This window comes from Rattus norvegicus, chromosome 13 (genome assembly GCF_036323735.1).
Source record: "Rattus norvegicus strain BN/NHsdMcwi chromosome 13, GRCr8, whole genome shotgun sequence".
NCBI classification, from domain to species: domain Eukaryota; kingdom Metazoa; phylum Chordata; class Mammalia; order Rodentia; family Muridae; genus Rattus; species Rattus norvegicus.
Genome location: NC_086031.1, coordinates 45,264,334 through 45,291,794, shown reverse-complemented (window position 1 = coordinate 45,291,794; position 27,461 = coordinate 45,264,334). Strand labels below are relative to the sequence as shown.

The 27,461-nt window shown below is 51.5% G+C and overlaps 1 protein-coding gene and 1 long non-coding RNA gene across 9 annotated transcripts; one reads left to right on the top strand and one right to left on the bottom strand.

The window, feature by feature from the left end:
• Window positions 1-1,057: 1,057 nt before the first annotated feature.
• On the top strand, window positions 1,058-27,391 carry Ikbke (inhibitor of nuclear factor kappa B kinase subunit epsilon). 8 transcript variants are annotated; one of them, XR_005492260.2, is made up of 23 exons: window positions 1,774-2,676; window positions 3,198-3,286; window positions 5,248-5,342; window positions 5,939-6,079; window positions 6,463-6,592; window positions 7,938-8,119; window positions 8,243-8,403; window positions 9,616-9,726; window positions 9,903-10,082; window positions 10,725-10,921; window positions 11,565-11,629; window positions 11,707-11,798; window positions 11,928-12,014; window positions 15,935-16,010; window positions 16,131-16,246; window positions 18,729-18,805; window positions 21,858-21,897; window positions 22,644-22,745; window positions 23,994-24,090; window positions 24,732-24,838; window positions 24,994-25,065; window positions 26,644-26,757; window positions 26,957-27,391. XR_005492260.2 is itself a non-coding variant. In XM_039090949.2 (22 exons), exons 3-21 carry the CDS (start codon window positions 5,256-5,258, stop codon window positions 25,017-25,019), a joined length of 2,160 nt encoding a protein of 719 aa, XP_038946877.1. In that variant the 5' UTR covers window positions 1,058-1,661; window positions 3,198-3,286; window positions 5,248-5,255; the 3' UTR covers window positions 25,020-25,065; window positions 26,644-27,391. The 8 variants fall into 8 exon arrangements, 5 of the variants coding, with proteins under 5 accessions (XP_038946877.1, XP_017454364.1, XP_063128583.1 ...); XM_039090949.2 differs by lacking the exon at window positions 1,774-2,676 and adding an exon at window positions 1,058-1,661 and having other exon boundaries at window positions 24,908-25,065; window positions 26,644-27,391; XM_017598875.3 differs by having other exon boundaries at window positions 1,764-2,676; window positions 24,908-25,065; window positions 26,644-27,391.
• LOC134481557 (uncharacterized) lies at window positions 6,074-24,736 on the bottom strand. The gene is made up of 3 exons (XR_010057195.1): window positions 20,816-24,736; window positions 19,382-19,439; window positions 6,074-6,240 (listed from the first exon to the last, which is right to left on the bottom strand). It is a non-coding gene; the product is annotated as an uncharacterized LOC134481557 (long non-coding RNA).
• Window positions 27,392-27,461: the final 70 nt, after the last annotated feature.

Sequence of the window (27,461 nt, the reverse complement as noted above, 5' to 3'; positions counted from 1 at the left end):
CACACACACACACACACACACACACACCGCACAAACTTGCCTCTGGTCCCTGTGCTGCCTTTGGATTACCACTATTTCTAGGATTCCTTGGACCCTGGGAAGATATGGCAAGGCCTGTATGATCGTTCTCTTCCCTCCAGGCTTCTGAGCCTCCTGCACAGTGGGACACAGGTAGGCAATCCTAGATCTTGACCACACCAAGGATGTTCCCCCCCAGAGTCTACAGGGGAAGCACCATCTGTTACCGCACAGTTTCACCGTGCTGGCTCTCCCTGGTATCCCAGGGACAAACCCCTGAACAATTCATATTCTTTGCTCCTGTGGCCCTGCTTCCTAAGCTTGAACTAGTCCCCCTTTTCTGCCTAACTCAGAACACCCAACAAGACTAGCAAGCCCTTCCTGCTGCCCCTACGAGGTCCACAAAATTGCTGTCTGCTCAGTGTGCACTGCCATGCACTCATATCACATTTCCAGCATCCCACATCTCTGGGATAAGATATGCCTCCCTTTTCCTGTCCTGAGCACACAATGCCTGCTTCACAGAGATGCTAGGCCTCACTCTTGTGTTAGAAGGTGTGAAAGACCCTGGGGAAAAAAGAGAGAGGAGAGTGTGGGCTGGAGAGAAGATGGCTCAGGGGTTAAGAGCCTGGCTGCTCTTCCAGAGGTCCTGAGTTCAATTCCTAGTAATCGAACATGGTGACTCACAACCATTTGCAATGAGGTCTGGTGCCCCCTTCTGGTGTGCAGGCAGAACATTGTATACATTATAAATTGAAGAAGAAGAAGAAGAAGAAGAAGAAGAAGAAGAAGAAGAAGAAGAAGAAGAAGAAGAAGAAGAAGAAGAAGAAGAAGAAGAAGAAGAAGAAAAAGAAGAGGAGGAGGAGGAGGAGGAAGAGGAAGAGGAAGAGGAAGAGGAAGAAGAAGAAGAAGAAGAAGAAGAAGAAGAAGAAGAAGAAGAGGAGGAGGAGGAGGAGGAGGAGGAGGAGGAGGAGGAGGAGGAGGAATTCGACGACAACGGAAGAGGAGGAGGAAGGGGAAGAGGAAGATCACAAGCTCATGGAGGAACATGTGTATAGCCTTCTGGATAGTCAAAGTGATACTGCAAAAACCTGTGACTAAGTACAGCCAATATACACAGCCCTATAAACAAGGCCCACACATACCACCCTGCACTGTCCTTTCATTTGTTTGAGACCTTTCATACTTTTAAGGCACTGGAAACAATGTGTGGGAGTGGGCAAAACCAGTACCTCTCATAGGCCTGAGGGGTCCTCTCACTATGAAAGGAACCCAGTTGACTTTCTAGACTGATGGAGTAGCCACATTGAACAGGCCCACTTTGCTAGAGGGTGAGAGACCTTAGAGAAGGGTGTCTTACAGCACCAGCTAAATAATGTGCTATAGAAAATACATGCTCTGTCCTCTCCAAGCCCTAGGTGATCGGCAAGTGCAGTCTCCCATGTTCTTGCTGGGTGGAAACCTGTAACACAGACTGGAGTGTGGAACCCAGGATGCCCCTCCTGGCCTTGCTGTGAGAAGCTATTGCAAGGGCTCTCTAGCTGTCACGTTATCATCCAGTGGATCTGTCAGCAACAAGCTCCGGGCCTGTTCTTGCCTCTCCTCCCTGTGGTGGGGTGAGGCCCGGCAGAGGAAATCACCAGGTGTGGCCAGGGGAAAGTCCCACCAACCTTCTTGAGAAACATGGAATTTCCTGGTTTTTAACCCCTTATCCAACTGCCCACTTAGAGCTGACCAGAGCAGCACGGACCCCTTCCCAGCCTCCCCTCCAGTATTTGGGGTACTGGTTTATGGCTGGGAAGGTGGGCAAATCACTAAAGGTGTGTAGAACTTGATACCATCAAACAGGGTCTGAAAAAACACTTTCCAGATTCCCAAAGTTTACCAGCTATTCCATCCCCTGCCATCCATATGACCTAAAACATACAGTGCCTTTGGGCTGTGGTCAGAAAGCCGCCCCGGGAGGGAGTGGGGGCGGGGTTTGCTGTGTGTAAGGTCAGAGTAGGGGCTATGATCTGGGCTTGTACTTGTTTTTGCAAGCTCTAAGGAAAGCATGTCCTGTCCAGCATCTAGGAGGGGCAAGCACAGGTCCTGGGCCTTTCTAGGCAGTTTTCAACTTGGTTAACTTCCTGGACCTCTTTAGTTGACGTTAAGTAGAGACTTGAATTTCCCTCCAGAGATGTCAGAACAGTGCTCAGTGGCCTGTCACAGAGCCCCAGCCTCAGTTCTCGGCCTCTTTGTGGCTCAGGCGATGGCCCTGTGGCTTCCACTTGCCAACTTACAGGATCCTCTTTCCCTTTTCTGATGGGGGAGGTAGAGGTGTGAGTGGCAGCCGCTGCGATGCCTGTCCCTTTAAGAGAGAGAGGAAGGGAGGGAAAGAGGAGGGGAGAAAGAGAGAAAGAGAGAGAGCGAGAGAGAGAAGTGAATCAGGAAGTATGACAGACCTAAGAGCCTGGGGCTGTGTATCCCACTGCTATTAGAGAGGCAGGCGAGAAACCTTCAGGCTCAAGACCATACTCTGCCTTAGTGGATCCCGGGGGCCCATCGCTACCAGGATCTTCTAGGCACTGCTCAGGATTGACTTCAAGGCCTGAACCCCTGAGGGTGCCACCCAGTCCCACAAGTCCGCATTCCCCTGCAGCTGAGATGGGAGATGGGGTGAGTGTGTAGTGTCTGTGGAGGAGGGCGGCGTGAGGAAGCCAGGTGGGGCAGCTTCAAGTCAACACTCAGCTGAATGCCTGCTCCCTGCGTCTTTTCTGTGGCTGCGGGAAGCCTCGAGGTGTTCTGCACCCCTCTGTGGGAAAACACTCTCAGAAAGGACTGCTTAGGGGCCAGTGAAGGGCAGGGAAGATTATGGCCCTGAGGAGAACCACTATTGGCCAAAAAGGCTCCCCTCCTGGGCTCTGCTTCTCACCATGTTAATGCAAAGCTGGAGCTCAGCTTTGGGTGCCTCTATTGGCCTCTGCCTGTGATCTTTCCCCTGCAGCCCAAGTAATCAGGAGAGGCTCCCACAACATCTGGGAAGAAGCTGGAACCCCTTTTCTCCCCCAAGACTGTAGGGAAGGTGACAACAGGAACAGGTTAAAGGGCTGGGACTTGTGGCCTTTGACGGGGCTGAGAATCAAACAGCACAGTACTTAGGGGCCTCTCATCTACCCACTCTTCTCTTTCCGGTATAGCTTGGCTCCTGGACTTGCCCCAGACAGAAAGCATAGCACAGACCTGCCAGGGAGAGTCTTTGCCTGATTCTAGGCCCCTTGGAGTGCAGGTATGTATATCTGTGACAGAGGAGCCCCCAGGAGGACAGGAGTCTGTGGGCAGGATGGATGGCATCCACTCATTGTGCTGCACCTCCTATCTACAGAAGGAGCGTGGGGTTGTGGGGATGGAGACAGAGGTGATCCAGATGTGCTGTTAGGCGCAGAACCCAGGACCGTGCTGCACATCTGGGACACCCGTTCTGTGCCCCTCACCGCCTGTTTTCCCAACTTCAGCTGCTTTGCCCCAGCAGCAGGGCTTGGTTGAGGACCAGCCTAGGTAGAGTTATGAAGGTGACACAATCTGCTGCCCCCCAGCTCCCAAGGCTGCAGCCTTAGCCTGTCTGAGCCTCACACTGGGCTGACCCCTCAGCCACACGGAGAAGCCAGGGCAACTGACACGGCACCTTCAGAAGGCCTCATTGGCCCCCTTACCTTTGCACAATGCAAACATGAGTGTGTTGTCTGAAACTAGGGTGTGGCCACTGATCTCAAGTGGCTTCTGGCTCAAAAGTCTCCAAAGTCTGCTTTTGTAAAATTGTTTTATACATTTATTTACATTCCAAATGCTGCACCCCTTCCCCAGCCCCCCTCCAAGAGTTCCTCACCCCATCCCCTCTTCCCTTTGCCTCTGAGAGGGGACCCACCCCTCACGCCTACTACACACACACACACACACACACACACACACACACACACACGAATCTCCCTGCATTTTTCTATTAGACTCCAAGCCGGGATAGAGCCCACTTGGTTTGTAAAGTCTCACATGCACAAAGCCAAGGGTTCAGTCCCCAGCCCCGAGGTAATAGGTAATAATGGTGCACACCCATAACCCATGCATTTAGGAGGTAGACACACGTGTTCGAGACCATCCTCAACACCAGTGATGGTATCTGGGCTACTCTGTCTTCAAAAACAAAAACAAAAACAAAAACAGAACAACAACAACAAAACACCAGACAGAAAGGACTCAGAATCAAGCACCTTTGGACTGAGCACGAGTGAGATGCTAGAGGCCTGACTAATGCAGCTTTATTTCAAAACATTTGCGGGGGGTTGATGGTCCTTCTTATGCTCCTGCCCTCAAGTATCCCCAAACGTCGGCCCTGGCCCTATTTTGCAGACAGGCAATAGGTGTAAGTTCTGAGGCTTCGCTTTCTGAAACCATTTGCTTTAGAGGAACCAGATTTTGGAGGGAACAGGATGAGTGTAAAGATGGGGAGCAGAGTTGTAGAGGGTTTCAGATCTTCCCCCAGAGCTCTTGAGCCCTTGGGTTTGAGGGTCTTAGATCCTCCCACTCTCTCCCCCTCCCCCTCTTCTCGTCCCATCCTTCCTTCTTGGTGGTCTCCCATGCAGCCCTGCTCTAGTAAAACCCTGAGCAAGACCTGATATGTCTGGTGACCTGGTGAGCAGCGGTTAGCTCCCAGCAGTAGGAAGTCAGGGACCACAAAAGCAGAGAAGGGGTGGGGACTCCAGGCTCTGTGTTGCAATCCTGGAGATTTGTAATGGTGTGACTGGCTCTGCCTGACCCTTGCTGACCCAGGGCCCTTCCTCCCACACTGTGTCTGCCTCCTGGGACAATCCCAGGTCTGGTTGCAGAAACTCTTGTCCCCAGTGCCTGAAAGAGGAGACAGAGAGAGGTCTGTCCCTGGAAGCTGGCCTACCTCTGAAGAGTTCTGGGAGGAACCTGGGGCACAGGACATAGAGAAGTCCCCAAGGATAGAACAGATGCAAGCTTAGGGTCCAGGAGACCCCACCCCCTGATGTTTTGCTTCTCTGGGGGGAAGTTACTTAATCTTCCTGTGCCACCACTTCCCCAGCTCCCTTGCCTGTACGGTGGCTGCATGGAGCCCTTTTGGGATGTGCTTGGAAGCTGATGGCTGGATACCAGTGTCTGCTGCAGGTCAGGCAGGGGATCTTGCCCCTCCCCCCCTCACACACACACATGTTTGGTTGTTTTGTTTTCCAGGAGGAAGGATGCAGAGTACCACTAACTACCTGTGGCATACTGATGACCTGCTAGGGCAGGGGGCCACTGCCAATGTGTACAAGGCCCGGAATAAGGTGACAGCAACTCTGGCCCCAGACCCTTTCATGCCCTAGAGCTGGGCAGTAAGAGTCTATGGAGCTGGACAGGGTCCCAGGACTCTTTCTTCCATCCATTCTGATGAGAAAGGACTCCATAAGTTTGCCCTGAGGTGTGGGATGCTGGAAAAAATTCCTTGGAATGGCGCCTCTGTCCAAGACCTGTTGGGACTAGAGAACAAGGCAAGGGAGGAGGTGACAGCAAAAGGGATCTAGGAACGGTAGGGCTGGGAGCTTGGGCCTGTTCGGGTTTGTCCTTTAGTGGCTGCGGAGGTGTGTCAGAACACACACGGTGCTCAGGAACTGCAGGCAGGGCAGATTGCCTGGGCAATTCTTATCTATGACAAAACGAGCAAGGACGAAAGTCAACATTTGTGCAATATCAGATGTGTCACTTCCAAGAGCTGCTCAAGCCCCCTGAGTAGGGAGGGGAAGGGGCTGTGGATGTGAGCCCACCCAGTCCCTGCTTCTCTCCTCTGGGACTAGGTTAGGGGAGAGGCTAAAGAGAGGGAAAGTTGCAGGTCCCCCAACAGGGGTAGGTCCCCATGCTGACTCTTACTCTGTGCCCAAGCTAGAAATCCGGGGAGGTGGTTGCTGTAAAGGTCTTCAACTCAGCCAGCTACCGGCGGCCCCCTGAGGTACAAGTGAGGGAGTTCGAGGTCTTGCGGAGGCTGGATCATGAGAACATCGTGAAGCTATTCGCAGTGGAGGAAACGGTGGGTCGTCTGCTTGGTCAGAGAAGAATGCTCTTGGTCTTGACCTTCGAAGTCCAGGGAGGGCCAAGTCCTGCTCATCAGCAGTCCAGAGGCATTGGGGGGGGGGGATGGGGCAGACAACAGACACGACATCAAGGGTGCGCAGCCACACAGGGAAATCACTGGAAAAGAGAAGGGGAATCAGTGCCCAGTCAGAGAGGGCTTCTTGGGAAAAATAGCCTTGGGCTGATTCTGGGTCTGTGATGGGTGCGAGACACAACGAGAAGGCCAAGCAAGAAGCTGGGACCCGGGAATGAGTGCTGCCGGCTCTTGGTTGGCAACCTCCTCACAGGCGGAAGTGGGAAGTACCTTCTTCCATAAACCTCCTTCTTTCCGGTGCACAGGGAGGCAGCCGGCAGAAGGTGCTAGTGATGGAGTACTGCTCCAGTGGGAGCCTGCTGAGCGTGCTGGAAGACCCTGAGAACACATTCGGCCTTCCTGAGGAGGAGTTCCTGGTGGTACTGCGCTGTGTGGGTGAGCCATGCCCTGCTCCCGCCCCGGCGCAGGCCCTCTATGTGGGCAAAGTCCAGGATGAGTGTGATCTTCTGAAGCAGGCGCCCCAGCAGGCCTGAGAAGGGGGAGGGTCCAGGAGGACCCACGTGGTCAATTCTGCTCAAAGCTGTAAGAAGATAATTCTAAAAGGATGCGTTTGCCACAGTTAAGGCAGGTAGCTTCATTCACAGTAGTCCACAGGTAAAACAGCCCAACAGGATACATTACGGAGCCTGCAGGTGGCGGAATATAGCTGCGCAGAGGAGGCAATATGGATGAAACTGAGGGACCCCATGCTGGGGGCAAGCTAGCTGCAGAGAAGCAAAGCCCACACTTCCACTAGGACACAGCCCCTTGGGGAGTCAAGTTGCCTGAGACACACAGATTGGAGGTGCTGGTTAATCTGGGGAGGAGGAGATGTTTTTGGTGAGGAGGCGATGTTTGCATGATAGTGTGTGAATATGCTTAAAGCCCCTGAGCTGTGTGCTTAGAAACCCACTAAATTGAAAGGCCGTGTTGCTTGCTCCCCACCCACACTGGGGAGACTGAGGCAGGCCGATCAGGAATTCTAGGGCAGCCTGGGCTACATAGTAAAACAATTCAAAGACAATTTTTAAGTGATAAATTTTGTTAGGTATATTTTACCTCCCCGGAGAATCCAAATGAGTCTTATATTCTGATGCCCTTGGGACTCCTTCCTTGTATTTATTTTGTGTGTATGAGTGTTTTGCTTATATGTGCACATGTACCCTGTATGTATGCCTGGTAACCTCAGAGGCCAGAACGTTTCAGATCCCCTGGACCTAGAGTTACAAATGGCTACGAGCCATTGTGTGGGCGCTGGAAGCTGAACTCAGGTCCTCGGGAAGAGTGGCAAGAGCTCTCAACCAAACCATCTCTCCACTACCACCACCACCTTAAAACTTTATTAAATTATTTTTACTTTATGTATATGGGCGTTTTTTCGCCTGCATATGTTTGTGTGCTGTATGCGTGACTGGAGCCTGCAGAGGACAGAAGGGGGAGTCAGATCACTGGATCAACTGCCCCAGTCATGAGATGGCCTGTGGGAGGTGCTGGGGGGTGGAGGGTGTGAGAATTGAACCAGGGTCATCTGGCAGAGTAGCAAGTGCAATGGTAACCAATGATCCATCCGTCCCTTCTTTGCCCTGGGGACATCTCTGTTCTCCAGTGTTTCCCGTGCCCCTGAGTTCCTTGTGCTAACTCTCTATCTATTTGGATCCAAGGAAAGACTCCTCACCAGGACAAACTCTAGACTGACCCATCCCTAGCTGTGCCAAGCCATTAGTGCTCTGTCTGTCCCCAGTGGCTGGCATGAACCACCTGCGGGAGAATGGCATTGTCCACCGTGACATCAAGCCCGGGAATATCATGCGCCTGGTAGGCAAGGAGGGGCAGAGCATCTACAAGCTGTCTGACTTCGGGGCTGCCCGGAAGCTGGACGACGATGAGAAGTTTGTTTCTGTCTATGGTACAGAGGAGTACCTGGTAAGTGATATGTTGGAGACACCCTGCCCCAAGCTAAAGGCCCCTTGCTCTGTGCCTCCCTGAGAGTCCTCTAGGACTCCCCACACCATCTTTCCATGGCTTCTCCCTCCCTTTCTCCCATAGCACCCTGACATGTATGAGCGGGCAGTGCTTCGCAAACCCCAGCAAAAGGCGTTCGGGGTGACAGTGGATCTCTGGAGTATTGGGGTGACCTTGTACCACGCAGCCACCGGTAGTCTGCCCTTCATCCCCTTTGGTGGGCCCCGGCGCAACAAGGAGATCATGTACGGTGGGCTATGGGACAGGGAGTGAGAGGGACAGGCCCTGAACTTCTTCCAGACACCTGGCCCTCCCTCCACTGGGCCCTGGGGCATCTCGTACCTCCAGTTCCTACCTTCACTGTTTCCTCTAGCCCCGCCCCCATCCCTGGCTCACCACGTCCCCACTAAGGCTCAAGGAGGTTAACAGAGCCTACAGGGATAAAGATGGAGCTGGTACCCAGGTCTAGCATCTTCCCAGTGCCTCTCACTGTCTGCTAGGAGGAACTTAAGACAGGGGTTGCCAGGATGTACTACCTAGAACAAAAGAGATGAAGTGTCCAACCAGTGAAACGGGGGACCCTGCAGTACGAGGATCTGCTGAGCTGTTACTGATGCTGTGTAGGAGAAAAGCAGCAAATCTTGGGACAGATTCTCAAGGTTCTAGCCTGAAGGCAGCTAGGAAAGTTATCTACTGGACCCAGAGCTGAGAGATCATAAATAACTCGTAGGGAAGAAAAGCAGAAGCTTACATTGGCTGTAGATAACGTGCAGTTGGGAGGAGACAGCTTCGGGGTGGCAGGGCAGTCCATAAGTACTTACTTGTGTCTGCACCATTGGCAGTTAATGGTCTTCGGGGGTTATAGAGAAATAGGGCATGGTGGCCTCGAAGGTCAGAGGTGCTGGGGTCTACAGCAAGCTTTCAGCATATGCTCGGGAATCTGAAACTGTTCTTGGTTGGTCTCCTCAGAGCTGACCAATGGTTAGCTTCCCCTCTTAGCCTTATAATAAATGGAAGACACCTCAGGGACTTTCTCTTATCAGGGTGTCCTCAGGAGGCTGGTGTGTGCTCCCTCAGTCCAAGGGCAATCCATGTGGGGTCATTATTAGGGTTAGGGACAAGGAAGGAGTTGGCATGGGACCAACTGCCAGGGAAGGAGAGATTGGAGGAGCAGCTAGAAAACTGGAGAAAATGTATGTTGCTGAGCTCGGCATGCCACAGAGGTAGAGGTGGCTGGACCTGGTATAGCCATAGTGACAGCTAGAAGGGCTCTGCCTAAAGGAACATGACTGGGCAGAGGTGATCTCACAGGAGGAACGGGATACCACACTTTTATTTTCCAGCCTACTTTATAGTGGCTAAGTGACATGAACTGTGCTGTTTGGAGTTTATTGTTTCTTAAAGTATGATGGATGGGGAGAGGGGGTGTCTAGAGCTCTGATTCTGCCCCACTACAGGTATAGGATCACCACAGAGAAGCCAGCTGGGGCCATTTCCGGGACTCAGAAGCAGGAAAATGGTCCCCTGGAATGGAGCTACAGCCTCCCCATCACCTGTAGACTGTCTGTGTAAGTGGGAGGGGCAGGCACGTTATAGAAGCCAGGCTAGGGATCACCTCTCTCGGCTGAGTCAAGACTATCTCAGCAGAGGCCCAAGGGCCCTCCACGTTTCTTCTGTAGCCTGGGGAGTTCCATCTGGACGCTTGGGCCCTGGCTCTGACAGTCCTCGTGTCTTATGTGTATAGGGGGCTGCAGAGTCAGCTAGTGCCCATCCTGGCCAACATCCTGGAGGCCGAACAGGCTAAATGCTGGGGCTTCGATCAGTTCTTTGCAGAGACCAGTGACATCCTGCAGCGAACTGTCATCCATGTCTTCTCCCTGCCCCAGGCGGTTTTGCATCACATCTACATCCATGCCCACAACACGTGAGTGGGAGCACCAGAGAGAGGGAGTAAGAGTCTTCCTCGTCTAAGCAGTGGTGTGGGTCCAAGGGGATCATCTCCCAAAACACATTTGGGGGAAGTACTATTTCCATCAAGTTCAAGTCAAGCAGACTGCCTTGTTTGTGTTCCCAATCCCATGCTCTTCCAATGTGAACCAGCACTGACAATCTCAGAGGCGGGTGCTCCGTTTCCTGGGTCCGTAATTTATTGTTTATAGAACCCCCCTTTTCTCACTAAATTCTTGGTCTTTGCTGTTTAAGACAGGATCTTGCTGGGTAGCCCCGGCTGATAAACTCTCCATCCTCCTGCCTCAGCATTCCGAGAGCTAGGATTACAGGCATGTGCCCTGTACCCGGAGCACTGTACGGGATGGGGAGAATTTCGTATTGGGTTAGGCATTGGGATTCTGGGGTCCTCTTCCGGGTCTTCGTGGGAATCATCATTTAGATGCTTGTGCCTAGCTCTGACAGTCCTCATGTCTTGTGTGTGTAGGGTGTTTCAGAGTCAGTGGGTGCCCATCCTGGTCAACATCCTGCCCTTGGCCTCTCCACCCAGACCCTACCCAAGAAAAGCTGAGTCTTCCCATGGGGCCTCCTGACACATGTTCTCCTCTCACGTGTGTAGGATTGCCATCTTTTTGGAGGCTGTATATGAACAGACCAACGTGGCCCCCAAACACCAAGAATACTTCTTCGAGGGTCACCCTTGTGTCCTCGAGCCAAGCCTCTCAGCCCAGCACATCGCCCACACAGCTGCCAGCAGCCCTCTAACTCTGTTCAGCATGGCCAGCGACACACCCAAGGGGCTGGCCTTCAGGGACCGTGAGTAGGGCCGCTCAGGCTGAATCTTATACTCTGGACATCCGGGGCATGACTTGTTTCCTTAGTGAGTGTTTCTCTGGCCCACAGAGTAGAGCAAATTCGGGTTTGAATTCTATGCATGCCTCTGTGTTGCCATGCGACTTGAGCCGGTGGCTAGACTTCCTTGAGTTTCCCCAGATTCACCAACAGACACAGGACATTTGGAACTTTTATGCCTGTAACAGTTTCTGCTACTGGTGGGGGACGTCTTTGATAGTTTGAGGTAGAAGAAGCAGGAGTCCAGGCTTCTGGAGAGAAGGTAGGGTGTATCGGGACCTAGATTTTCTTTCCTTAATTTCTAGAATAAATATTTCCTCTCGTTTGGGACATGCGTAGTCGGCCTCTGAGATGAAGGAGGGAGGGGCTTTAACCTCGAGAGACAGGGCTTTGAGCTTTAGAGTGTAGTTCTGGAATTTGGCCACAAGGTGGCAGTAAATGACTGAGACTTCGAGGATCCTCGCGGTCAAGGTTTGCAAGGCGCTGGGCACGTGGAGGCTTTAAATGGGCGATCAGCCGCGTCTGTGTATTGCGGACGAGGAAAGATGACCTAAGAGTTGACCCAGTCTATAGAAGCGGGCTCCTTAGACAGAGTCTTTGTCTGCAGCTGCTCTGGATGTCCCAAAGTTCGTCCCTAAGGTTGACCTACAGGCCGATTACAGCACCGCTAAGGTGAGGGGCCACCCCCAAGGAGGCAGAAGGGGGTTTGACGCTAGGAAGGACTGATCCTACATATCCGTACGTTTCAGGGCGTGCTGGGCGCTGGTTACCAGGCCTTGTGGCTGGCGCGGGTCCTGCTGGATGGACAGGCGTTGATGCTTCGAGGGTTACACTGGGTCCTGTGAGTACTCTGAAGAGCTGGAGGAGTGCATAGCGTATCCATCCAGACCTCTCCTCGCCCTCTCTAAGGCCACGCCTACATGCACAGCGGCCCATGGAGGTGCCTCTGACTTGGGCTGCCCTCATACAGGGTGGTGCTTCAGAACACGTGCCAACAGACACTGGAGATCACACGGACAGCCCTCCTCTTCCTCAGTAGCAGCCTGGGCACTGAAAGGTAGGTGTCCTGCCTAGGCCAACTGGGGCCCCTCAGCTCTCTTCTCTGCTCCTCACCCCTGAGATAGGCCTTCCCACAACCACAGCTCTCACAACACCCCTCTTCCCGAGACCAGAGCTCTCACAAAACCCTCCCCTTACGCCCCCAACATTAGCACCTCATCCGGTCCTTAAAACCTTATCTTCCCAAATGTATGTCTATCCTCAGCCTAGTCCTGCCTATCACAGGGAGACATCCACTGGGGTCCTGCCTCTCTGGGATATAGGGCAATCCCTTACCCCAGGGAGGGCAGCCTCACAACCCTCAAAAGGGTAGTAACCCTATCATGTCCCAGGAAAAGCAGGCCCCCTACCACAGGCAGGACCTTAATTCACCAAGATTCTGAATGACTCGTGACACTCATTCTGTGCCAAGCCCCACAGAGAATTCAGGGGAAGGAGTCATCCCCAGGCTCTGTCCCTGCACACCAACAATGAAAGCCCAGACTGTTTCAGCGTCCATATCTTTTGCTCATATTTCGTCTGGGTCTTCCACCTATCCTTGCCTTCTGAGGTGAAAAGAAAGAAGGAGGCCTGGGGAGGAGGAAGCTAAGCTAGTGAAAGGTTGAGAGAAAGAACCTGGGGGTGGGGAGTTCACCGAGAAGGGAGCATCGCCTGAACTCTGAAAGGCGTAGTGTGTCCATGATGAGTGAGGGGAGTTCTGCATCCTGGGGAAGCCCCCCGCCCCTCCCCAACCTGAGCCTTTCACTTGGAAGTACAGGGAGTTGCCTGGGGTGGGCTGGATGCCTGCGTGTGCCCAGGGCTTGGTTGAAACTGATGGTGAGGTGATGTGGGAGGGAAGATAAAGGGCAAGAATGGTTTCCTGTCACACAACAGGACCGGAACCCATTGTGACAGAGGGTGGAAGCCATTGGGAGCGCTCCTGTTGGACATCCTCCGGCCAGTCCCTTGGCCATGACACAGTGATGAGATCTATGAGACTACCTGCTGCAGCCAGTCCTTCCTTGGCCCTTGAGCCTGGGGAAGGGCCCTCTAGGAATGGGAGCCAAGTCACCAAGGTTCTGAGCCCGGAAAGCCTAGGTTGAGAGGGGGATGGGAGGAATGTCTGAGGCAAATGTCTTGGGGTGAAGCTAGAGAGAGAGGTGGGTAGAGAAGGGATGGAGTCCTGGGGGGTCCACTTAGAGAGAGGTTGGTACCAAGAAAATAACCACTTGTGATCCTGTGTGGGTTCTCGATCTGGGGAGAGGTGTGTAGAGGAATATGTGAGGTGTCTGTCCGTCCCCTGCCCTGGACTGACAGCTTGTAGGAGGAGGCGGTGTCAGGAGCTGGGTTTTCCAATCTGGCTCCCAGGCTCTGAGGGCAGTGAGCGGCAGGGTATGGAGGAGGACGGAGAACAGAGGAGTCTGCAGATGTGGCTCGCAGGGGACCATAGGCCATCAGTACCTTTCCTCGCCCAGGCCTCTGGCCAATCTCTAAAGCCTCCCAGTCCAGTGCTCTACAATCTCCTCCTTTCCCAGACTTCCTCAGACCTGTAGACTCCTCTGAGCCTTGGAGTCTAGAGATTACAAGTGGTCTACAGCGGAACGGGGGCATTTTCATGGGTGGATGTCACCTCCGTTGATGGAGGCAGAGTGTTACTTCCTTCCCATCTGATCACCCTTTCCTCAGTGTGCTTCCTTAGGAAGGCAGACTGGGCTTCCTATCTTTATGCAGAAGTCTCCAGATCTAGACTTTAGGCCAGGTCTTAGCCATCCTGCGGTTTCCTCCCTCCCCAAACCCCAATAATATAAATCCACTCCTATAACAAGCCAATGGCCACACATGGGGCCACCACGATGTGCCACACACTGGGGAGCCCCGGACCTCTGTAGTGGGCAAAGCAGCACGGCATCCCGGCCTTCAGGAAGGCTCCAGTGGACCCCGAGACTCTCTGCTCAGCTCTTCCTTCTCTGACCCTGTGTTCCCAAACAAAAAGATACAGGATTCTCGCTTTAATTCTTGTCACGTAAAGACTGTGCTGGCTTTGTCTTTAATCCCATCACTTGGGAGGCAGAAGCATGAGCATCTTTGTGAGTTTGAGGGCAGCCTGGTCTGCATAGTAAGCAAGTTCCAGGATATGAGGATTACAGAGAGAGAGACTTATCAGTGTGTGTGTGTGTGTGAGAGAGAGAGAGAGAGAGAGAGAGAGAGAGAGAGAGGAAGGAAAAAGGAAGGAAGGAAGGAAGGAAGGAAGGAAGGAAGGAAGGAAGGAAGGAAGAAGGAATATGCTAATGTCCAAGGGGGGATAGTGGAGGCCAGGTCCCACCCCTAAATAAAACATCTATTTGCAGCTCTACCGCTGCCACAGGGAAAATCAGTTCTATCCGTGGCATATAATAACCACTCCACAGAGGACCTCATGGCCAGGAGTAATCGGCCAACACAAAATGAAATCCACTGTCACTGGTTTCTGGGGTAAAGGAGGCATGACTATGTTTTATTTTGTTTTGATATTTGTCCTATTGAGGTTTTTTGGTTGGTTTTGATTTTTGTTTTTGTGTCTTTTTTTTTTTTTAAGAAGGAAAAAGAACATAAAGTTGGGTGGATGAGGATATAGGGAGGATCTGGGTTGGCAGAGGGGAAAATCGTGGTCAAAATATATTGTATAAAAATATTTTAAATAAAAAAAGAGAGAGGTTATTTTAAAAGACTGCATGCTGGTGGGAGAAAATCAGAAGTGTGGAAGCACCTCCTACCCAGACACGAGTCCTCACATGGTATTGGCCCTGTCTCTGTCTGTCAGTCTGTGTGCGCGTGTGCATGCATGTGTGTATGTGTGTGTGTGTGCGTGTGCATGCATGTGTGTATGTGTGTGTGTGCGTGTGTGCATGTGTGTGCATGTGTGTGTGAATGTGTGTGCATGTGTGTGTGCATGTGTGTGTACATGTGTGTGTGCATGTGTGTGTACATGTGTGTGCGTGTGTTCGTGTGTAAACTGTCACCCACATTCTGTCCCTTAGCGTTTTATAACCTGCTTTCCTCATCGAGTGAGCTCTCTTCCCCTCAGTTACGTTCTCATCTCTGTACCATGATTGGAAATTTCCTATCACAATTGCCTTACAATTTCTTTTTATAGCTTATTTAACCCAAACTGGGAACCAGTCCAAGACTACATTTTTCATGTGGTAGTTTTATTCCGTGAGTTCTTCCCTCCGACCCCACCCCCCCACACACCTTGCCTTTGTTCCCCCAGCTTAATGGAAGCTCCCAGTTCACTGCCCCACCCTCAGGTTCGTAGAACTTTCTGTTGACATTTGGCTTCTTCTTTCCCGGCAGTACCTTTGGTAAGTTAGGGGTTCCTCGGACTGTTGGATTCCAGTTAAGCACGTTCGTGTTAGGACACACCATAAACCATGCTGGGTCCTTCCTGGGTACACACCACAGTAGTGGTCATGTGATTCTTTACCGTGTAGGTGTGTTTTTCCAGCAAAAGAACCAGGGTAGTGTTACCTTGTCACCTTGCAGATATGCACCTGTCAATCATTCTGGGTCGAGTTGTCAATCATTTCATGGGGCAGTGGGACATTTGTGGTCCAAGACTATGGGCTGGTACTCTCCCACCAATGTGCTACTTGCCAGGAAATACAGTTTTACTGGGAAGAACTTTATTCTACTTAGTTATAGAACTTTCTAGCAAGGAGTGTACTAATAGCTACCTTGTGTTGTAGACTTATATATTTTCATAGATTCCTGTGTTGCTACTTCAACTTTTATTCTTTACGACGCTCAACAATACCACAACCTTGGTGCATAGGGCTTGATTGTTCTGTCTCAGACCCTCAGAAAGCCAAACAGGACTGTCGAAAAGAAGCTGTGCCCAGCACGTGGGTACAGAGTCCTCTACCTCCCAAGCCCCCAACTGTATCCTTACTTCCCCATCAGGCTCAGCAGTGGAGCTGGGATGCTTGACATCCAGGAACTAAAGGAAGCCACGGAGCTGAGGTCCAGGCTGCAGACTGTGAGTGAGCCAGGGGAGTGGAGCTTTATAGGAACGAGGGCTTGGGAGAGTGGGCCTGCGGGCTGCACAGCGTAGCCTTGTGTCAAGGACCCTACAGGATTCTCTCTTTTGGCCCCACAGTTCTCAGAGGTCCTGTCTAAGTGTTCCCACAATGTCACAGAAACCCAAAGGAGCCTGAGTTGTCTGGTTGGAGAGCTTTTGAAGAGCCGGGATCAGATTCATGAGGATAACAGAAGGTCTGTGGGATTCCCACCGTCTGTGTGATGATGCTGGGTGGGGTGCAAACACACTGGTCCCAAAGGCTCAACAGCTTTCTCTGAGTCAGTCTGATTGCTCTCTTCAGGGACAAGGGGCTAGGGTGTGGGAGGGGAGTCTAAGGAAGAGCCAGGCTTTCTCTTGAGACCAGCCTCTGGAATGAGAACCTGGGTCCTGTCCTAACTGGGAGCTCCACTCACAAGGACAGTCACAGCAGGCGCTGTAGCTCTGCAGGAAAGTTCGGCCCCTTTTCTCTGGGTGTGCCTGGAAACAGGTCCTCTCACTTGGAGCATGTCACCGAGTCTGACAAACACCAGTGCTACCTGTTAGCAGGTGAGAGAAGGCTCGTCCTGAGAGCCTCTGTCAATCAGTACACGATAGGTGGGCTTCAGGTTAGATCCACCCCCTCCCAGAGCTTACAGCAAATGGGGATTTTAAATTTATCTTATTTTGCCTGGGCTGTAGCACAGTGGTAAAGCACTTGCCTAGCATGTGCTAAGCTCCAGGTTCAATTCCTAATACCACATGATAGATGGGTGGGTGGGTAAATAGAGAGATAGATAGGTAGGTAGGTAGGTAGATAGATAGGTAGATAGATAGGTAGGTAGGTAGATAGATAGATAGATAGATAGATAGATAGATAGATAGATAGATAGATAGGGGGCAGGCCATATAGGCTTAAAATCTCTGGAAAAATATGTGTAGTATTGCATGTTTTTAATCTCAGCACTTGGGGCTGGAGCGATGGCTCAGTGGTTAACAGCACTGGCTGCTCTTCCAGAGGACCCAGGTTCAATTCCCAGCACTCACGTGGCAGCTCACAACTGTCTTAGCTCCAGTTCCAGGGGATCCAACACCCTTGCACAAACATGCATACAGTCAAAACACCAATGCACATTAATCTCAGCACTTGGGGAGGCACAGGCAGGCATATCTCTGTGAGTTCAAAGCCAGCCTGGTCTGCAGAGTGAGATCCAGGGTCACCCAGAGAAACTCTGTCTCAAAATACAAAGAAACAAATTTATTTTATTTTATTATTTTACATGTATGGGTATTTTTCATGCATTTTCTTCTGAGCCACATATATGCAATGCCACCAGAGGACAGAAGAGGGCATCAGATCACAGGGAATTGGACCTGTAGATGCTTGTAAACCACCATGTGGGTGCTGGGAATTGAACCCAGGTCCTCTACAAGAACAACAGATACTCTAAACCACTGAGCCATCTCTCCAGCTCCTGACTTGTAGCGTTTAAAGAACCCTATTACTGTTTTTCATAGACCTAAAAGTGCCTACCCATCCACAATCTGTCAGGTGCAGAGCCACAGACTCCCTCGTCCCACCGAGACCAGGGCAACTGAGGTCTTTACTGACCCAATATCCCATGTCCTCAATTCTTAACTCAAACGCCTTTGAAAATGGCAGGGCTTACTTAGCTCTTTCCTCGCAGATCCTGATCTAAAATGAACACAGTCTTGTGTACTCTGTCTCACCTGTGGTAAATTTTTTATTTTTATCTTTATTTTTCTGAGACAAGATCTCACTATGTAATAGTGACTGGCCTAGAACTTTTCACATAGACTTCTAGGGGTCCACCTGCCTCTGCTTCATGAGCGCTTGAGATTCAAAGTGTGTGCACCACACACAGCTCTTCTGGTAGACACCATGAGTGTGCTGGATTAGGTACTGCCCCACCCCCACTCTGCTAGTGTGCTCCACAAGCCCTCTGTGTGCACTGAGGTGGCTTTCGGGAATCACAAGGCAATTCTGAGTTCGCACTCGTGAAACCAGAGCTCATGTCAGCCAATCTCATCCTTACGGCGGCCTCTCAAAAGGACAGCGGAGGGGCTGTGTGAGCCCCTGGGAACAAGCTTGCACTTAGCTGAGACCCAGAAACAACTGAGGGGGTGGTTACCTAGAAATCCCTGGGAGGAAGTGGAGCCAAATAGTCCTTAGGGTGAGGAAGGACACCCTAGTGCCCTAAGGGAAGACAGACACCCCCCCCAGGACCCTAAGAGAAACAGTTGTGTCCAGTGTGAAAAACAAGATGGAGAAGCAGCAATGACTTTAAACACTAGGCTAACAAGACCCTCGAGAGGCCATCTTCCACCTCACCCTACCCCTGCCTTACTGTTTTAGGAAGGGTTGCTGGTTCCTTCTATGGAGTGGGTATTTCATCTATTATGAGTATGGGCTCTTTTACCCAGTCCAGGCTCTCTCCCCTGATGGGCAAGAGGGGAGGAAGGGAAGGCGCGATCTAGGATAGAGAAGGAGGACTTCGTCTACATTATCTAAATACGTTTAGAGACAGGCCAGTCCCCCCCACCTCACCCCACTCCCCACCCTGCTCCCAGATCACATGACCCCACAATCTGTGGTCTTGAGGCTTTTTCTGCAAGGAGCCAGCTCCCTCCTGTTCCCTACCACTGTGGTATTTGAGTCTTCCTGCTTTCTGCCCACAGTATCCAGAAGATTCAGTGTTGTTTGGACAAGATGCACTTCATCTACAAACAGTTCAAGAAGTCTAGGATGAGGCCAGGTGAGCTTTTGGAGAGAGCCAACAACGAGAGGCCCTCCTCCCTCTCTTCCCTTCTATCTACTCAGCTTTGATGGAGGGAGCCAGGGCTCTGCTGGTCTAAGGCAGGAGAGTCCCTGCCTGCATGTTGCCCGTAGGCCGCTGAGAGACATTGTACCCAAGTGTATTGTCGTGATGGAAGCTCAGGAGACATGGATACAGGGTACAGTGACCTGGAGTCATGTGGAAAGGGGCTTGAAAAGAAACGCCTTAGTTCCATGATTTCATTTGGTTTGATTTTGGGGTGTGTGCATGTGTTGTGTTCATGAATGTATGTGTGTTTATATGTTGTGGAGGCCACAGATTAATGCTTGGCTTCTTCTTCAATTGCTCTGCACTTTATATTTTAAGGCAGTCTCTTACTTGAACCCAGAGTTCACCAGTTTGGCTAATATAGCTAGCCAGCTTGTTTTGGGGGATCGCCTGTCTTCATCTCCCTAGCGCTGGGCTCAGGGGTGGTCACAACACCTGCCTAGCATTCCCACGGGTGCTGCGGATCTGAAGTCTGGATTCCACACTGTGCAGGAACAGTGCACTTACCGAACCATCTCCACGGCCCCTCTGCTCTGTCCGTGGACCACCAAAAGAGCCAGTTTATCTGGGGATGAGAATCAGAGGAAGCTCCCATTAGAGTTCCTGGACTAGGAGATTTCTTACGTCATTGTCAGTGCCCACAAAGACCTTCTGGGCAAGAGCAACCCTTCAGAGGTTTAAGAATGAAAATCTGCTTGTCTGAGTTGGATGGGGGTGGAGTAGACAGGGTAAGGATTGAACCTGGGAAGGGCTGGGGACAGGGTTCGGGGAGCCTGGGAATAAAAGTCCCAGTCATTTAGGGAGTTAACATGTTAGAGCTCCAAATGTTGCCTCATGATCTTCTGGCCCCAGGATAATCTATAAAGCACTGTCAGGAGAAGCATACTATCTAGCCATATGTGCAATCTAAGTTATCTCACAGCCAAATTAAAAAGAAAAAACCGGTAAAAGTAATTTAACATATTTTATCAATTCAACACATCTTAATGTCATTTTGGCATATACTTGATATAAACAAAACCACTAGAGAGATATCCTATGCTCCTTTTCATGCTAAATTTTCAAAGTCCTGTGTGTATTTCATATACTTTATATCTCTGTCTAGAAGATAAATATTCGGTAAATGTGATATATCTTAATACAATTCAAAAGCTGTATTTAGTGGATAAAAACATTTTTACACTGCTTCGGTTTTCAATTTTACATTAATCGAGTGCATTCAATTAAAAATTCAGATTTTCAGTCACACATGGCCACATGTCAGGTCTCCATGGCCACCAGTGTCCTGTGGTCGTCAATGAGGACATGTCTGGAGATCTACAGGACATGCCATTTCTCTCCTTCGGGGCCTTCATCTTCCTGTGAAGCCTGGCCTCAGAGGGCATGGGAAAGGCAAGGCCTCCTGTCTCTGGAAGCAGCAGAACCTGGGATTCAGCCAAGGTCTTGTGCCCAGCTGGCCACTACTGTGGTTTCAGGAGTGCAAGGAAGTTTGGTTTACCTCCACATTGCCACATTCCTGACATCCAAGCTCTAAAGCTTCACCTTGATGCTAGGCGCCAACCCCATAAGTCTTTGAATTACTTAGTGCTCATAAAAACTCTATGCACTGGTGAGCCTGGTGGTACACACCTTTGACCCCGTGATCAGGAGGCAGAGACAGCTGGATATCTGATTTCGTGGCCAACCTGGTCTACATAGTGAATTCAGGGCAAGCCAGGGCTATGCAGAAAGACCCTGTCTCCAAAACAAACAACAACAAAATCCTCTACGTGTCACGATTTTCCTCACTTTATAGTTTAGGAAACTGAGGCACTGAATGGCTAGTTAGTGCAATTATTCTAGGTCCAGCTTCTTTTAGCCATCCCACTTTATAGCCCCAAGAGTGTCTTTATTTACTGCTCTTCCAGAGTACTTTATTAAAATAAGAACAGCTGCAGGCACCTGGAGTGTTGCGCGATGCCATTCTGGAAGGTTGCTTCATAGGCATCAGGGCGCTCTCCTGGGATCCAAATAGGCATCCGCGTGTTACCCAAGCCAACTCATTTGTTCACAGCTGCCTGGTACTAGGAGGAGGAGCTGGAGTGAGTTCAGGTCCCTTGGCCTTAACTAGTGCAGGTCCAGGAGGAAGATCCTGCTCCTGGGGTGATGAGATGGGAAGGTGGAAAGGCAAACCAGAATCCTCTTAATCGGTGGCTCGCAACCTTCCCGGCACTACAATCCTTTAATACCGTCCTCTCATGGTGCGGTGACCCCCGACCATAAAATTATTTTTGATACCACTTCGTAGCTGTAATTTTATGCAACTATCTGTGTTTTCCAATGGTCTTAGTCAACCCCTGTGAAAGGGCAGTCATCCCCAAAGGGCTCAAGATCCACAGGTTTGAGAACTGCTGCTCTTCACCTTGGAGCTACTGCCACGCGCAAGACTCATCCCTTCAAAGACCACCAGGGGGCAGTCTATCCTCGTTGCAAGAGCTTTAAGGGCTTCCGTGTTAGCCTAGGTCTAGGCAAGGGCTCTTCTACCCAAAGTTGCTCCTTTTGAAAACAGTTGCTGGGCAAAGAGGGAGAGTTGGGAGGTGGTGGCTTACCTGTGAGTGACTTAAGGGATGGAGCCAATCAGCTGTGAGCCGGAGAGGGTCGAGGATGCAGAGCCGAAGCCCGGCTAATGTCCTTGAGGACCACTTCATGCAGCGTTCCCACCTGCAACATTTCCCATACACACACCCGCCCACCCAGCAGGCTTGCCTCCCTCTGGAGCCCCATAGCAGTTCTCCTCGGTTCCTTGATACATAAATCAGAATCAGACTTTCGGTCACAACATCAGTGTTGTCATAGTTACTTGATGTTCCATTTCCTCATCCCCTCGGGGTTCCCCTAGGTCTGAGATCCCATAAAATAGCCCCCACCCTGCGCTGTCCTCATCTTTTTAACTTGGTTTCCTGACTAGCTGAGTGGTGACGTCATCCCCATCTGTTTTCTTCAGGCCTCAGCTACAATGAGGAGCAGATCCACAAGCTGGATAAGTGAGTGGCCCCATTCTGGGCAGGCAGGTGGGCAGGAGGGCGGAGCTCATCGGTCCATCGGGATGGAGTGAATCTTTATTCTAGGCGGGAAATAGTGAAGCGCTTTGACCCTTAGCCATGGCTGGGCAGAGGGCGTAACTATCTGAGCCAGGTTATATAGGGTCACAGCTGAGTCAGAGGTTGCTCACAATCAACCTTGAAGTAACTGACTTTACTCCCAGCATGAACAAGCTTGTAGGATTTTTCTAATTATTCTCACTGATTGACTTCTTTCCCCTCCCTGATTTTGACCTTGGCGTGGGCCTGCCTAGCATCTCATAGATACTGTTTCTTGGACGCCCACATCTTCCATGAGGCCTCCTTGGTCTCCTATTTGGAGATTTTTTTCCCCTCCAGAGCTATACCACCTCTAACTCCTGCATGCATATTCACAGACACGCATGTGCACACACCTCTTCTCATGTGCTTTCCAGAGTTCTGCATCCCTTTTTTCTCCCAAGGATCAAGTTGAGTGTGTATGTGTTCACTGTATGTATTGGCCTCCCTGGCCCCTTATTGGTGCACGAGGCTTTGCTGGTCTCTGGGCATCAGGACCCAAGTGTGTGGTCATCCTCTCTTCCCTGAGAGATGTCCCTGCTGTGAGCAGAGGGGCTGGCATTTGTGACAAGTAGCAGTGGAAGGGCTAAGTCTGCACGCAGGTGGCTCTGGCTGCTCGCCCCTTGACCATGGGGTCTCTGTCCTTCCAGGGTAAATTTTAGTCACCTAGCCAAGAGGCTGCTGCAGGTGTTCCAGGAGGAGTGTGCACAGACGTATCAGGTGTCACTGGTCACACATGGCAAGCGGATGAGGTAAGCGGCCTGCCCCTTCCTCTGAACTCAAGGATCCTGGGCTGGCCCAGCCCTTCCAGACAACAGAGGACTGTGGGCTCTGCAGGGCCGCAGTAAGAGAGGACTTAGTGAGAAGTGAAGAAACGGTGAGCGGGCAGAATGATGGGCTATTTCTACAAATGTGATTATTTGGTTCCCCAGTGTTCACACGGCGAATGTTACCACCTCCCTTTTCGGATGAGGGGACCCAGGCTCAAAGAACTGGTCTCTCCTTAATATCACAGAGCTAAGTGGCAGATTGAGGCCTAGATCATGGGTGAAGATGCCCCTAAAAAATCCAGATTTCACCTGCTGTGCCTGTCTGTTGTGATGGGTCTCTTCTCTCTAGGGAGAACACCAGCTCCCCTGGGGAGGAGACAAAGGGGGACAGGGAAGCCGGGCAGGCAGTGTCGACTAACACTCCATCCCTCAAACTATTCCCAAATTTGGAGCTCCTTTTTCTTTTTTTCTTTTTTTCGGAGCTGGGGACCGAACCCAGGGCCTTGCGCTTGCTAGGCAAGCGCTCTACCACTGAGCTAAATCCCCAACCCCGGAGCTCCTTTTTCTAACTGGTCCACGGTCCCCTAGTGTACTTTTCTGGGGCCTCTGAGAAGGAAGTGTGCTGTGTGGCCTGAGGGCTTGTCAAGGGCTCAGTTCCTCTCCCTCACACTAGAATACAATACCTGGCAACACTCTGACTTGTTGGGCCTAGGCAGATCATAGATGTCAGAAGTTTAAAAGCTAGCCCCATAATCCTAATGTGTATTCAGAGCCCACTGTTGGTTTAGTGAACCTGGGACTTGGTTTCTTCTGTGCAATGGGAAAATGTACGCCCTCTGACTAAAGATTAGAATTCTCAAGTCTTGCCCTTACTTTCTTATGGAAACGGAGGTTCGGACACTCCTCACAGAAATGCTCTAGCATGGGCTGTCCTTACAGAAATGTATTAGCCTGGACTGTCATCTCTCTCCTAAGCCTTACCTGGCTCCGCGTTTGCTGGTAACCGCATGAGTGACCCAGCTACACCCACACAGCAGTGTTACTGATCCCTGCCCTGGCTCCCTTGGGACTCTCTCAGTTCCCTCTGTGTGGCAAGATGGAGAGATGGGTGACACCCAGAAGGACAGTCCTAGAGGGAGCTCAATGCTTAGGACTCCCTGGTGAGCTGACGATAGCTGTGTCCCAACAATGGACAGTGGTGTCCTGCTCTAACCTCATTCTCTACTCAAGGCAGGTGCAGAAGGCCCAGAACCACCTGCACCTCATTGGCCACTCCGTGGCTACCTGTAACTCAGAAGCCCGGGGAGCCCAGGAGAGCCTGGCCAAGGTGTGAGTGCTTTCCGGAGTTCTAGGGGCTGCTGAGGGGAGGGGCATTTGGATCACTTCCTGCCAGTGGACAGAGCAGCCTTGACCAAATTCAGGGATGCCCATGAGGGTTGGAGGTCTCTGTCTCACAAACGTGCCCTGAGATAGGAACATTTGTGATTTCAGACTGAGAGTCAATATAAGCCAGGGCCTCATTCTCAGGTTCTGTGCAGACTTGGAGGTCCCAAGGCTGCCCCTGAGGCTGTGTGAGCTCTCCTTGGCTTTCTGATTCACTCCCGGCCAAGGCAGCTGTCTAGCTAGTCACAGGAATAAAGAGGGGAAGTTTCTAGAAGATCACTACACAAGGCTCCCAGCATGTGATGTGGGCAGCCTCTGAGACTGGCCGGGAACGGCATCTATCCTGAACTGTGGCTCATGAGAGGTTTAGGTTAGACACAAAGAACTGGCAAACTGAATCATTCAGCTCAGACCAGGTGAAGGAAAGCAGTAACAGCAGCGGGACTCCCAGGATGGGAAGGAAGGGGAGGCTGAAAGACCGGGTAGTTCTGGGAGCTCTAGAGATAATGTTACCTTCCTTCAGCCCCTAACCAGCCACACGTAAGCTGACAGGCCCTTCCTGACTAACCCATGGCTTCCCTTCAGATGTTTGATCAGCTCCTCCTGGACAGAGCTTCCAAACAGGGAGCTGAGGTCTCACCACAACCTATGGCAACTCATCCCGGCCCCGATCCGAAGGACCTGGTCTTCCAGTAAGTCCTGGAGAGTTGGAGGGAAGAGGGGTTCTGAGGTTAAAACCCCATTGCTTCATCCCGTGCCAGGCCATCCCCTGCTCCGTGGCCTCTGCAAGTGGGCTCTGGACCAAGTAACCTGGGCCTCAGCCACCCCGTTCTTGTGCCTTGGACAGCATGCAGGAACTTTGTAATGATATGAAGCTATTGGCCTTTGATCTCCAGGACAACAACAGACTCATCGAACGGTAAGCCTCTACTGTGTCTGGGGAAGGCTGTGTCCTCCCTGCTGCCAAGCTGCAGGGCACTGAGTCCTTGGGTGCCCCGTGCAGGAATCATGGCACCTGCTGGTTCTCTAAGCAACCGCACTGCAGTGTAAGGCCTCATCCACAAACAGGGTACCGCCTTCAGGAGCTGTAGGTTTTACTCATTGGCTTTTTGAAGCGGGCTAGTCTCAGGACATCAGAGTGGGGCTTAGAGGCAGGTGGACTTGTGTCAGGGTTGAGATCTGCACTGGGTGTGAACAGTGTGCCTAAGACTTTCTCACATGGCTCCTGGGATCCGCCCAGGTGTCCCTGGAGTGGATGCCACCACTATACCTTTCTCTGAAACCATGGCATAGATAAACATGTTTGCTCGAAGTTTACCTCCTGCCCCATGGACTCCATCCTTCCCACCTGCTCAGAGTGCCCAGGCTGGTACATCTCTAGATAGCACCCCTTCCTGTGGGTGGGGACCAGAGGCTGGTGCATCTCCAGATAGCACCCCTTCCTGTGGGTGGTGACCAGCAGCCATGCTCAAGCTTTGGAATTCCAAAAGTCACAAAAGAAAATGCGGGTGTGGACGTACACACCAAGATTGTGAACCGCCCAAATAACTCAGGAGGTCTGTGCTATACAGAGCAGTGTGTGTCTGTTTTTGTTTGTTTGTTTGTTTGTTTGTTTGTTTGTTTGTTTGTTTGAGACCAGGTTTCTCGGTGTAGTCTTGGCTGTCCTGGAACTCACTACATAGACCAGGCTGACTTCGAACTCACAGAGATCTGTCTGCCTCTGCCTCCTGAGTGTTGGGATTAAAGACAATGCACCACTGTGTCCAACTTGGCTTGGGGTTTTGAAGCCTCAAAGCCCACCCTGACTGGCACACTTCCTCCCACAAAGCCACACTTCCTGATCCCTCTCAAATAGTTTTCACCCACGGGGAAGCAGGCATCCAAACATAGGCATCTCTGGCTTCTATTCTTATTCAGACCCCCACACCGTGCTCCTGTGAGACACTAGCATCCGGGTCAGGAGGCACAGAGCCAGGAGCAGATCTTCCTGAGTTGGGGAGGCTTCCACTCCCAGTTTCACTGCAGCTGAGGGGACTCTCTCTCCTCTGTGGCTTCGAGCAGGAAGGCCTAATCGTTACTGTGCCAACACAAATCTTTCTTGCCGTGATCTACAGCCTATTTACAGATATCTCAGAACTTCGTTTTAGTGAATTTGCACTTCCTCGTTCAGACCAGCAGCCAGGGAGCCCAGTGAGCCAATCTGAACCCCTTCCTGGCCTCCCAGAGTCCCTTCACATTGGAACAATGGGGCTTCTAAAAGTACAGGGTCCTGGGGGACTGCTCCAGAGACCCTGAGGGAGGCCTGGGTGGGGTCTTTTAAGATTCCTAGGGGATTCCAACAGGCAGAGGTGAAAAGCAGAAGGTAGCATCTGGGACAAGGATGCTACAGGAGGGCTGAGGACCTGATGGCTGGGTGGTCCTGAACATTGATGCCTTGGGTACCATCTGCAGGCTTCTTCAACGGGTATGCCAAGCTGACCTGTGCTTTCCCTTACAGGCTACATAGAGTTCCACCAACACCAGAAGTCTGAGCCCCCTGGGGGTGCACAAGGCACTCGGAAGCAATAGAGTCATTCATACCGTACCCCTGCACTGCAAGACCAAATTCAGGGCAAGTTCTGGTCCCATCTCACTAGCCTACCTCCCTCTTGGCCATTGGCCAACAAATTAGCATTACTTTGACTGCCTGTCCTCTTGGGAAGCAGCCAGCACAGGGACTCCTGGCCATTCAGGGCAGTACCCGCAAGAGAGACCATGTGGCTACCTACCACTGCCTCATTGAGACACCAAGACTGTTTTTCCTCACCCAGGCCAGGAGGTCTGAACTCAGGCGGGTCTCGGGGAGAAAAGCCTCAGTCCTCTCACACTCTGCACTTCCCAGGACCAGCAGGCCTCTCCTGTGGCTTCTCCAGGAGGTTGGATAAGTGGGCTTATTCTTCACCGTTTTCCATGCTGTTTCCTGAGTCCCATCCTTGGCCGCAGGCGACCCACAAATGGCCCCTCTGTGTTTGGTCTGGATGCACCTGCATTTGAGAAAGTGGGAAGTTGAGGCCAACGGCTGGTGCTTTAGGGATCCTTTGCCTTTTCTCCCTGAGGAACCCTTGATTCTGAGAAACAGCTGGTTGGTATCAAGCATAGCCATGCCAACTGGACAGATGTTAGAACCCAGAGTCCTAAGGAGAGAGAAGGCCTGTACCTCCCTTCAGACATGGAATAAATGTACCGCCTTTTCTGTTTTCCTACAACTACGGTACCTGACCGGGAAGGGGTGGGGAAGCCCGGAGGTCCGGGAAAGATGTCTCCAGAGCTTTGGGA